The sequence below is a fragment of the Salvelinus alpinus genome, chromosome 9, assembly GCF_045679555.1.
Source record: "Salvelinus alpinus chromosome 9, SLU_Salpinus.1, whole genome shotgun sequence".
In the NCBI taxonomy this organism is placed as follows: domain Eukaryota; kingdom Metazoa; phylum Chordata; class Actinopteri; order Salmoniformes; family Salmonidae; genus Salvelinus; species Salvelinus alpinus.
The window spans coordinates 55,037,739-55,050,041 of NC_092094.1; the positions used below are offsets into that span (position 1 = coordinate 55,037,739).

The following is a 12,303-nucleotide window of genomic DNA, read 5'->3' on the forward strand; positions in this document are numbered from 1 at the left end:
CCCAGCGTTCTGCAGCGATACGCCATACCATCTGGTTTGCGTTTAGTGGGACTATCATTTGTTTTTCAACAGGACAATGACCCAAAACACACCTCCAGGCTGTGTAAGGGATATCTGACCAAGGAGAGTGATGGAGTGCTGCATCAGATGACCTGGCCTCCACAAACACCCGACCTCGACCCAATTGAGATGGTTTGGGATGATTTGGACCGCGGAGTGAAGGAAAAGCTGCCAACAAGTGCTCAGCATATGTGGGAACTCCTTCAAGACTGTTGGAAAAGCATACCTCATGAAGCTGACTGAGAGAATGCCAAGAGTGTGCAAAGCTGTCATCAAGGCAAAGGGTGGCTACTTTGAAGGATATAAAATATAACATATGTTTTGATTTGTTTAACACTTTTTTGTTTCCTGCATGGTTCCATGTGTTATTTTATAGTTTTGATGTCTTCACTGTTATTCTGCATTGTAGAAAATAGTACAAATATAGAAAACACTTGAATGAGTAGGTGTGTGCAAACTTTTGACTTGTACTGTATATGTTTGTAAAACAGCCCTACAACGATACTCAGAAAGCTGATTTCTTAAGTTTGATGAAAGAACATTAATGGAAGCACCACATGATATGTATGTGCACCTGAAAGATTGGATTTTTTTCATGGAAAGACTGTGTTACTCTATTGAAAGGAGTATAAACTACAATGATTCCGGCAAAAAATTTACCTAGGCTCTGAAGACTGAGCTGCCTCATTGCCCCCCAGCAAAACTAGCTTACATTTAGGCTATTGTTTATATGTCTATTTCACACTATGTTGAGGTAAAAAATCAGATTATAATGCTTGTATGGATGTCAACCCCAATACATGTTCATGTCATCATCAATCAACTGCATTACAGTTAAACTACCACCGATTTATGTATGCTAGCTATGCTACCAGCTTATACGAATGGGAGTTAGCATTTAGCAGTCCGTTTTTCTAAACCTGAAAAGGGACGACTTCTAAATGTTATGCAGCAAAAACAGCCAAATACAGTTGAAGTCAGAAGTTTACATACACTTGGTTGGAGTCATTAAAACTAGTTTTTCAATCACTCCACAAATTTCTTGTTAACAAACTATAGTTTTGGCAAGTCGGTTAGGACATCTACTTTGTGCATGACGCAAGTAATTTTTCCAACAATTGTTTACAGACAGATTATTTCAATTATAATTCACTGTATCACAATTCCAGTGGGTCAGAAGTTTACATACACTAAGTTGACAGTGCCTTTAAATAGCTTGGAAAATTCCAGAAAATTATGTCATGGCTTTAGAAGTTTCTGATAGGCTAATTGCCATAATTTGAGTCAATTGGAGGTGTACCTGTGGATGTATTTCAAGGCCTACCTTCAAACTCAGTGCCTCTTTGCTTGATGTCATGAGAAAATCAAAAGAAATCAGCCAAGACCTCAGAAAAAAAAATTGTACACCTCCACAAGTCTGGTTCATCCTTGGGAGCAATTTCCAAACGCCTAAAGGTACCACGTTAATCTGTACAAACAATAGTAAGCAAGTATAAACACCATGGGACCACACAGCCGTCATACCACTCAGGAAGGAGACGCGTTCTGTCTCCTAGAGATGAAAGTACTTGTGTGCGAAAAGTGCAAATCAATCCCAGAACCACAGCAAAGGACCTTGTGAAGATGCTGGAGGAAACAGATACAAAGGTATCTATATCCACAGTAAAACGAGTCCTATATTGTCATAACCTGAAAGGCCGCTCAGCAAGGAAGAAGCCACTGCTTCCAAAACCGCCATAAAAAAGCCAGACTACGGTTTGCAACTGCACATGGGGATACATTTTGTACTTTTTGGAGAAATGTCCTCTGGTCTAATGAACCCGAAATAGAACTGTTTGGCCATAATGACCATTGTTATGTTTGGAGGAAAACGGGGGAGGCTTGCAAGCCGAAAAACACAAGCACGGGGGTGGCAGCATCATGTTGTGGGGGTGCTTTGCTGCAGGAGGGACTGGTGTACTTCTCAAAATAGATGGCATCATGAGGAAGGAAGATTATGTGGATATATTGAAGCAGCATTTCAAGACATCAGTCAGGAAGTTAAAGATTGATCGCAAATGGGTCTTCCAAATGGACAATGACCACAAGCATACTTCCAAAGTTGTGGCAAAATGGCTTAAGGACTTCAAAGTCAAGGTATTGGAGTGGCCATCTCAAAGCCCTGACCTCAATCCCATAGAAAATGTGTGGGCAGAACTGAAAAAGCGTGTGCGAGCAAGGAGGCCTACAAACCTGACTCAGTTACACCAGCTCTGCCAGGAGGAATGAGCCAAAATTCACCCAACTTATTGTGGGATGCTTGTGGGAGGCTACCCTAAACGTTTGACCCAAGTTAAACAATTTAAAGGCAATGCAACCAAATACTAATTGAGTGTATGTAAACTTCTGACCCACTGGGAATGTGATGAAAGAAATAAAAGCTGAAATTAATCATTCTCTCTACTATTATTCTGACATTTCACATTCTTAAAATAAAGTGGTCATCCTAACTGACCTAAAACAGGGAATCTTTACTAGGATTAAATGTCAGGAATTGTGAAAAACGGAGTTTAAATATATTTGGCTAATGTGTATGTAAAGTTCCGACTTCAACTGTATATCCAAATTGGATTTTAGTAACATTGTGAGTAACAGGCTCACATTGTGAGCCTGTTACCATACGTATTTGATAAATATCCACTTTGTTAGATCAGATTTGTTCAATATGGGCCAATCCAGCGTCCTTCTATTCCCCCCACTGTCTGCATTCCATTGACCTCTTTACCGCGTCTATCCCCGTTACCCTCTCTCTCTCTCTGACATGTGACAACCCATGCATCAAAACGTAGCTTGTGACAAGTATGCATTTGACACTTTATTGAGCTGGCAAGCTTCTATCTACTCGGCACTCACCGTAGAAGCAGTAACAGTTAGTTCACAGTAGTTCACTCTCTTCTCTGACTGGTGTAGTTGCATTGGGTGATAGTGTCCAGCCAAAGCAAGATTGGGTTATAGCCATGTAAAGAGCACCCTGTTCAGGACATATAATGAAATGCACCAAAAAAGTCACCTTCTATGAAGGATGCCTTTTTTCTTCATCTTATATCAGTCCTTTTCTGTAGATTAAATGCCGACACAAATACATCCATGAAAGGTAAATATCGGTCAACTGATATATCGGTTGGGCTCTCCAATTCATATAGTTGGTTTGAGTTTTTTGAAATTAATTAATTGAAATTTTGAGCTAATGAAATGTTTCGGATTGTCCAATTTGACTGACTAGCACCATAGGGATATCCAAACCAAATGTTGCATGGTCAGTGCGTGTTAGGCATTACGATCGGGTCTCTTGCGGTTGTGCTCCAAATGTATGATTACTTGGATGCTGTGGGCATGTTGGCATGATTTAAATAAACGCAACCCAACGAAAACTGTTACATACCATTCATTCCTTGACATACCCTTTTTTCCTAATTATCTTGCAAATCTCTGAGACTGAATTTATGACCAAAATGATCTAACACTTTGTAGTCCATTTTGATACTAGAATAAATCTGACTCGTCTCCATGCCACATAAGCCGTCTCCAGCCACTTTTTAAGTGTTTTCTTTAAACGCCACAAAGACCCTAATATAATTCGATAATCAACAAACATGGCCCCTCCCCTCTGCCCTGCCTCTGCACACCTGATTGGTCAGGCCTAGACGGGCAGTGAAACTGATTGGTGCAATTCTTCCTGACAGGGAGACATCCATGAGGATTTCTGCACTGTGTGCAGACGCAGTGGCCAGTTGCTCATGTGTGACACATGCTCACGTGTCTATCACCTGGACTGCCTGGACCCACCCCTGAAAACCATTCCTAAAGGCATGTGGATCTGTCCAAAATGTCAAGACCAGGTAAACGCAGCACCCGACCTACTGATCAGGGGGGGGGCATGGCCCAGCAGTCCAGTGGTTCAGTGGTCTAGATCTGAAAAATTGGTTGCCTTTTCAAAGTGGGCAATTGCCACAGAATTGTCCACAGGTTATCCAGAAATGTAATCTTCCCCTTAGGCTGTCATCAGCTAGGCTTTTTTCCTAAACGACAACATTAAGATATGGCTGTTCAAGAAGGAACGGCAAGCTTCAACATGATTCAATATTGTTTTATGTAATTCTTTCCCATTCATTTTGTTAGTGGATGATGGCATCTTACACTCCCATCTGATTTTGTTTGTTTGTCCATCGTTACATCACCAGAGGGTGACCAGAGAAATGTTCTCTTCCATGTCTAGGTAATGTCGTGACATCACAATCACAATACAACAAAGCTGTGCTCTTCTCTCCAGATACTGAAAAAAGAAGATGCAATTCAATGGCCGGGAACATTGGCTATTGTTCATTCCTACATCGCCTATAAAGAAGGTAGGAATAGCACACCAAAGACCTTGTGCCTCGACAAACATGAAATGTGTGGTTGGGCTACATTCAGCTGAAGCGGTGGTAGATGGAACAGTTCTATCACTGGCATCTCAAACAACCAAATGGCCTTTTAAATCTCACTGTTGTCTGTGTGTTGTTTCTGTTTCCTAACAGCTAAAGAAGAGGAGAAACAAAAGCTAATTAAGTGGAGTGCTGAGCTGAAACTGGAGCGGGGGCAGTTGGAACAAGGGGTAAAACAACTCAGCAACTCTATAACGGTAAGCTCCATAGTAACAGCAGATTGCCTTTGTAAGCGAGTTGTTTCCAGATGGCCATACTGGAATAGATGGAAGTGGCTCAGATCTTGAATAATAGTGTCAGCTAGGTATTTCACGTAACTACCCCTATTCCTCTGATCAGAGATGCAAACTCGTCACTTTTCGCCAAAATAGGTAATCCACGTGAATCGTGTAGTGGGCTGGCGAAAAGTGCGCAGATGCAGTGTATCACCCATTGAGCTATAAAAGAGAGGCGCTAACAGATACTGTGCAGCAAAACTTTTCCTAATCTTGAGTCTTTTTTGGAACACTTATATAAATGTGTCCTGTGGAATGCACATGGAATTTTGACTTGGGAGCACCAGTGCGCTCAGATAATACATTGAATGCTCAGGCTGTTGTTTTTATATGTATCATTTTAGGGGTGTGCGTCACGAGCGAAGTAATTTGTAAAATTTTACTTTGCCTGTAAGAACCATTAGTACAGGCGAGTCTGATTTTATTTTTAACTGTACCACAGCCTCTGCCATAGAAACTAACGGAGCATTGTTTTGTGCCTATGGTTGCACCTCTACAATGCAGAAAACCGGTTGTCTCTAGAACAAACCATTTTAAACTAAAGACCTATTTTACCGGAATAAGTGAGGATGCACAGGATGCTCTTTAAGGGGTATACACAAATGAATCATCATGATTAAGGAACAATGAAAATAGTTCAAATAAACCCAATTTAATCTATAAAAATAATTTGTCACAGAAAATAGATGATTTGCACTATGTATCAGAGGTCATTACCACTATATAAATTAATAGGGACATTTTCAGGTATGGCACAATTTATATTCTTTACTACATTCCTTTTGCCCAATCACAGGTAGGCCTTTGTATATTAGCAAATCATCTATTTTCTGCAGTAACCTTTTCTATTATAGAGTAAAAAGTGTGAAGTTAAATTCAATGTGTTGTATTGAGTAGAGGTGTGAATAAAAGGGACAGGTTTTTTGTGTAGAACATATAGAATATGGGAACATGCATCCTCAGGGGGGGGGACTCTGTGGTATCGTGATTCTACTTGGTATATTGATACTTGACCTGTTATGAAATCGATAGTAAAATGTTGGTATTGTGACAACCCCACTCTAAAAATAGGCACATTTTCTTGCAGTTAACACCGATTTTTCACGTGTTTCCATGCGGAAAAACATTTCACCTTTTTTTGGCCCTCACCAGTTTGCATCCCTGTCTGATGCTCTCGTGGCTTTAAAAAATCAGATAATGCCCAGAGATACTGATGGCTGGTTAAATTACATTTAAATAGAACTGCATAAAAAAATGTTGCACACTGTTAGCAAAGCTTTCTAGCTACATAGCCAAATGCTATCTAATTGTCTAAAGTCCTACAGTTTGCAGTTAATTAGCTATCCTAATACTGTAGCTGATTCCTAAAAACTTTGCATTTATAATAACCGCACTAGTAGTGATATAGTTAGAGTTCAGTAATTGGCCACGATGGAGACTAAGCTAGCTTGCTATCTCGCTTGTTAGCAAGTGAATGTGGATCTGTCAGGAACAAACATGATAAAAGATACAGCTATGACTAGTTTTGGGGAATCTTAATCTGACAGCAAAATATTTCTGTAAGCAAATGAAGAATCCATTTGACACCAGATAAGGTGCAGTGATGTAAAATAATGGTCTCAATATAGAGTATTTTGAAACTTTTCTTTTTTAAGTGGCTTTATTGGATTCATTTAAGTGTGTTCATTTATTATTATTTAACCCTGTTTCCTCCCCTCTAAATAGAAATGCATGGAGACCAAAAACACCATCCTGTCTCGACAGAAAGAAATGCAAGTTTCGTTGGAGAAGGTCAAACACCTGGTCCGCCTCATTCAGGCTTTCAGTTTCAGTCAAACCATGGAGACCGAGGGTACAGGTGACATCACAGAAGATGTTACAGAGAACATCACGAGGGCCAAGGATGCAATTGTCCCAACTGAAAATGCTGTGGACACAGTCAACACAGAGGCTGTAGCAGAAGTCAATATCCAGTCTGTGTATGGGGTGAAGGCCAAGGTCACAGCACAGGACAGCAGCGATGTTGAAGCCGGAAAGGAGGAGGTTGTAGCTGATGTTACCATCAAGACGGTAGCAGGAGTTAGTGCTGAGCCTGTTGCCGGGGTCAGCACCGTGGCTACAGTGGACAGCCGTGTTGAACCCGTGGCTGAGGTCAACACCACTGAGGAAGTGACTGAGGCCGAGACGAAAGCCACAGCAGTGGTCAGTGCAGAGGACTCTACTGGGGTCACGACCAATGGCACCACTGGCCTTGTGTGTACTGACGAGAGCTGTACTAACAAGGACGAGAGCTGTACTAGCAACACAAACACCAACCCTGAGAACAAGGTCACCACCACTAACAACACAGAGCAGGTGGAAGAAGAGGAACAGGAAGAGAACACAAACGATGATGGCAGCAGCACCAACAACAGCAAAACCTCAGAACCTTCCCAGAAATCTTTGCCAGCTCTTCTCGACAGTTTGGACAATAAAGAGTAACACTCTTAGATCGACCCCACCCCCACATTAAAAAATGACTTTTGCTTTCAGCTTTGAAAGGTGCCCGACGTTGCCAATCTATATAAATGTTACTTGTTTTCAATGTATTGTCAGACTGTGTCAATAGTAAATCTACAGCCCGAGTCTGAGATTGCTCTTGGAGGCTGTAGGCTATTATACCCCAAGCATGGGTGAAAGGGTGGTTTGTGTACCAGTGTCATGCCAATTAAGGATAGAAAGAATAGTAGTAATGCTAAAAGCAAGATAATTTATAACATCACACCATTGTGTGCCTGCAACAGCTGCCCTCAGAACTCTTGTGGGGGTTGTTTTTTTTAGGTTGTCTTTTGTTCCTGGGGAGGCAGGTTAGAGATGTCCAAAGACTGCTGCACCGAGAACGTGTTTCTCTGGCATTAACTGAGAGAAACATCAAACCAAAAGATTGGCAAAACAGCTGAGGATAGGGCTTTGAAAAATTCTAAAGCATCAGTATTTAAGTGGGAAACATTGAGGCGCCAGTTGAGCGTCATTGAAAATCAAACATGTAAAACAAGGGAGCCTTCAGTTATCCCAATACCTTCCTCCCCTTTCCCCATTCTCAACCTTACATGACCAATAACTATTGACCCATTTACACAACACCTCAGGCAAAAAAAGCAACGTCCACCTGCTTTTGAAGTATGAGGCAGACTGCTTATGGAGCTTGCTGACCAGGGCCTTGCTGAGGAAGACCCAGGTAACAAAGACGGTCATCTCAAGAGACAGTGGAGTCAGATCACACATGGTAGCTTAAAGTTTTCAAATGGTGTAGGTCCAGTGCAGTGATTTGAGTTTCATTCGTGAGTCAGTGTCAACTGTGAGCACTAAATGTTCAATTGCAATAATGTTGCAATGTCAAAAACAAACACACAAAAATATCTATATCTGGGGTGTGTTTCTTCTTTTATAGGAAAAGATATTCAGGTCTTCCTAGTCTTAAAAAATAAGTGCATTTCTGTTTCATAAAACAGTTGTTTGTTATTAAATGTGTTTAACTGGCATAGTTTATGCAAGTAATTATCTTTTAAAAGAGGTGACCTTTGCATATTATGAAATGTATGTTTTTGTTTTAATTCTGAACTGCCAAAATGCTATTGTATCCAAATATAGCAGGGACATGTCCACTAACTGTATGGAAAGATCAAGGAAAAAATTTAATATTCAATACCATCTCAGCAATTGGCAATACCTGGTAAATAAGCATGAGTGCTTATTCAACAATCTCATCAAAATATATTTATTTCCTGGAAAATGGAGAGTGTGTTGCATCAGCCCATTTTGGTGGTGGTAAGGAAAAAAACACAAATCCTGAGATTAAAGCACAAGCTTCTGCATAACAAATGTGTGCTGAAAAGCTTTTTTTGTATGTTACATATAGAACATAACAGTATGCATTTTGTTCATTGTCATGTAATTTATCCCCAACTTGCCAATATTTTTGTATTACCCAACTTATCTTTGAGGGTGAGACTGAGGCCTTGTGCAGCAGAAATTGTCTTGCTTTCCTACCCATGAAACATGCTTGGATAACAGAACTAACCAACGAACCTATCCCTAAATACTCAATAGATTTGTGCTTCCACTGGTATTTGTTTTTTAATGCACCATCAACATATCTGTCCAATGTTTTATAATTTGTGGGGCCAGTACCCAGTTTTTTCCCCACTTGTTTTCGACCAAGTTGTTCATGAATTGTTCAGCAACTTTTGGGGTTGGGACCATTCAGGAGACTGGTGATATATATATTATTAGAGCATGTGTCAGGTCTCAATTGAAATTAATATTATTATTTTTTATGCTATACTGTTGCGCATTGCAGAGTGCACAGACGGCAACATACATATCATGTTGACGTCAATCCATGACCAATCGACATGTCTTTGGAGAATGTTTTCTGTTTTGAAAACAGGGACTTTAAATTCCAGAAATTCTACATTTCAAGGGGCCGAATTTTCTCAACATTGCAATTTTTCTTTCTTAGCTATGTTAAAAAAAAAAAAAAAGATTTATAAATGCTGAGTCAATCAAAATACAAGTCTATTTTTTTGCAGTTTTTTAAACATCTTAATGGAAGAGTTTGACCAAGAGATGCAATCAAGTGCAATGGCTATACTTTCTTGTCTTGTACTTTCTCATAGATTGAATGAAAAGGGTTCTTTGCCTTCTGAGTCTCACACAGTACTCGTAAGGATATATCTTCACCACGGAAACACTGCATAAATTGGCTGGATGTCAAACATTTTTCATACTGTGTCCCTTGAATAGAACAAAGTATTCAGACGTCCACTTCACATTCATATGTTTTTGTCTTTGTTAAGCCTGAACTTATTTTACAGAGAAACTTGACCTTTCCCCTTTTTAGGTACCTCGAGTGCCTTTCTTCCAACAGCATATTTTGTCTCTTGACTTGCACTGTGGCTTGTATTATTACCTTACTACACACAAACACACTGGTCTAGCTCTTGTCCTATGTTATCCCCATGTGATTTCATATCCGCCCGCAAAACTTTGAATCTTCAGCAAACATATGCATCTGAATTATAGAGCACAATTTGAATCTGCATAATGAAAAAAAAAATGTAAACTTTGGACTTTTAAGTTGGATTTTTTTCACAAGTAGTCTGTATAGCAGCTGCCTTAAATGTATTTTATTTTTTGTTATCTCTTAAGGTGAATTCAATTCATTTTGAAATATCTGTAATGGGTAATTCCTGTAAAACATGGGCAAATCTGTGGTTTGTTCATAATGTACACCACTCAGTAGTTTGTTCAAGTGTCACAGGCACTGGTACGATATTTATGGAGGATTATTTACAAGCTCTTGTATAAGAAATGGAACATGTGTGACTGTTAGAATGGTATGTTTTGTTGTGATGCACTTTTGGTTGAATTCCCACCCAGTATTATTTTTATACGGTCCCGTCCACCCCAAAAGATGTGATGTGTACATAATATGAAATAGAAATAATCCAGATATCTTCTTACCCTGAATTTACCTCCCTATTGTTGAGATTCTACATAGGCATTCTAGTCTAGTCAGCATTAAAACTCCGTAAGTACACAGTGCCAGTGATCATTACTTGTCCTCTTTTTGTTCCCTCCTTGTGCAGCTTTTTCTTTTCTCACCCATTCTTTTGTATTTGTCGTGCAGTAAGTTTCATCAAATCAGGTCATATGAATTGAGCCTTGGCCTGTGTGCGTTCAAACAAAACAGCACCCTGATTGGATAAACTTTTAACCCCCCTTAGCACCATCTTTCCAATCAGTCCAACAGAAAGCATGCCTTCTTATGCAAGTTTTTTTTTATACAAATGTTTGTCAAACTTTTTTAATATGCATTAACCGTCTGTTTATTTTCTAAAGGTTGTGAAATTAGTCACTTTTCATTTTACATTCTGGCAACATGCCATAACTATAGTATACACAGTAGGCATCTCAAAATAAGAAAATTGAAGTTTCTTTTAAACACCATTTGATGTGGCATCTCTGGCAATAGTGTGTTATATTTGGAATTCTCTAATGGCAGAGGATTCTAATGCCATGAACTGTGAAGTCTGTAATTGAGGAAAAAACATCATATAAGATGTCATGAAAGTGCAGTGTCTTTTGGCTCATTCTTCTCAAGGACCATTTTCTATAAAATGTTTGCCTTCGCTAATGCACCATGCTGAATGTTATTGTTCGGGACATGGGGTGGGGATAGTTGGAAGTGGTCTAAAATGGTCTTGTCTAAAATTGTTGAGTGCATTGTCGTGTAAAAAAAAAAAAAAAAATACATTCAGTTAAAGTACTTGAGCTCTTAAACCAATATACCCAAAGAATATTGCAAATGTGCATTTATATTTGGAAGCCATTATGCATTTGATACATATCAGTTCATAGTGAGGCTATGTTAATTTCTGCTTCAGTATAGCGTATAAGTTCACGGATGTGAAGGAAAAAGTAGTTAGCAGCGGAGACACACTCAGATGTACGTTGTTGGGCTAGAGGGTTGAAAAGTGAAAGAGTTTCTTTTATGCATAAAAATTACATTTCCCGTTCATTCCAGAGTGAAACTTCACAGAACGATCCTGTAGAGTAGCTCACTTGTACATTCTCACAAGTGCATTATATTCTGTCAATGGCTTTTTTAATATAGTCTGGATTTTTTGTTCTTATGATATACCAAGTCATGATCGTGGCCTTCTAGTATTGTTGGTACATTTCATCATCCATAATACTCATCATTCAAATGTTGTGACTTCCCTGTTGTGACACCTTGAGCTTCTTACCTCATCCACTGTAAATTCAATTGGAGGAGTTTCTTTTTTAAGAGTGCAAAAAAAGTGTCAAAAAAAGAAGCTTCCATTTGGTGAAAGATGATGCATTGTAGCGATACAAATAAACAAAGGTTCACCTGGTGTGCTGAATTATGTGTAAATTGTTAATTACACAACTGAATATTTGTAAAAATTGTTTGTATTTTTTCATAATTTAAAAAGTGTGTATTTGACTTCTCTTCTGTTACAGATATTTTTTGTTTGTTCGCCTGACATTGAGTGGTCCGTTGGGTTTCTTACCTCTCCTGTATTGAGCCAATTCTGTGATGAATAATTTGTATGCAGTGTTTAGAAAATACTGTAGGGAACATGGGAAGAAGTTGATATTAGGAGCATTTGATCAATTTGTATTTATTTATTTTATCATTTTGTTAATAAATTGTCAAAAGCAAACTGCCTTGTCATTCATTGGTGTGTGTTAGGGCTTGTGGGAGAGGGAATATTCGATATAGTTTCTGCAAAATGAAATGTTCTGTTTTGTTCTACAATTTAACAATTTAGTTTAACTAAGAAGTTTAGTTTGACTCAACTTTCCTTTACATACATTTACATTTCAATCTCGTCTTGTGATTGTCCATTAACTGTTGAGGTCTGGTTTGATTGTGTACATTTTCCAATTATTTCAACCATAGTGCCGAAATCAGTCTATTTGAGTGTACCCTGTAA

The 12,303-nt window shown here is 39.0% G+C and overlaps 1 protein-coding gene across 6 annotated transcripts in view; it reads left to right on the forward strand.

Moving 5' to 3' along the window:
* phf21ab (PHD finger protein 21Ab) overlaps window positions 1-12,030 on the forward strand; it is a 70,544-nt gene extending 58,514 nt beyond the window's left edge. For 4 of the 6 annotated variants that reach the window (XM_071326727.1, XM_071326724.1, XM_071326725.1 and 1 more), the window contains 4 exons: window positions 3,783-3,938; window positions 4,370-4,445; window positions 4,617-4,720; window positions 6,524-12,030. In XM_071326727.1, the coding sequence (XP_071182828.1) occupies window positions 3,783-3,938; window positions 4,370-4,445; window positions 4,617-4,720; window positions 6,524-7,279 (1,092 nt within the window). In that variant the 3' untranslated portion in view covers window positions 7,280-12,030. The remainder of the gene's footprint in view (window positions 1-3,782; window positions 3,939-4,369; window positions 4,446-4,616; window positions 4,721-6,523) is intronic. The other 2 variants (XM_071326729.1, XM_071326728.1) reach the window with 1 other exon arrangement.
* Window positions 12,031-12,303: the final 273 nt, after the last annotated feature.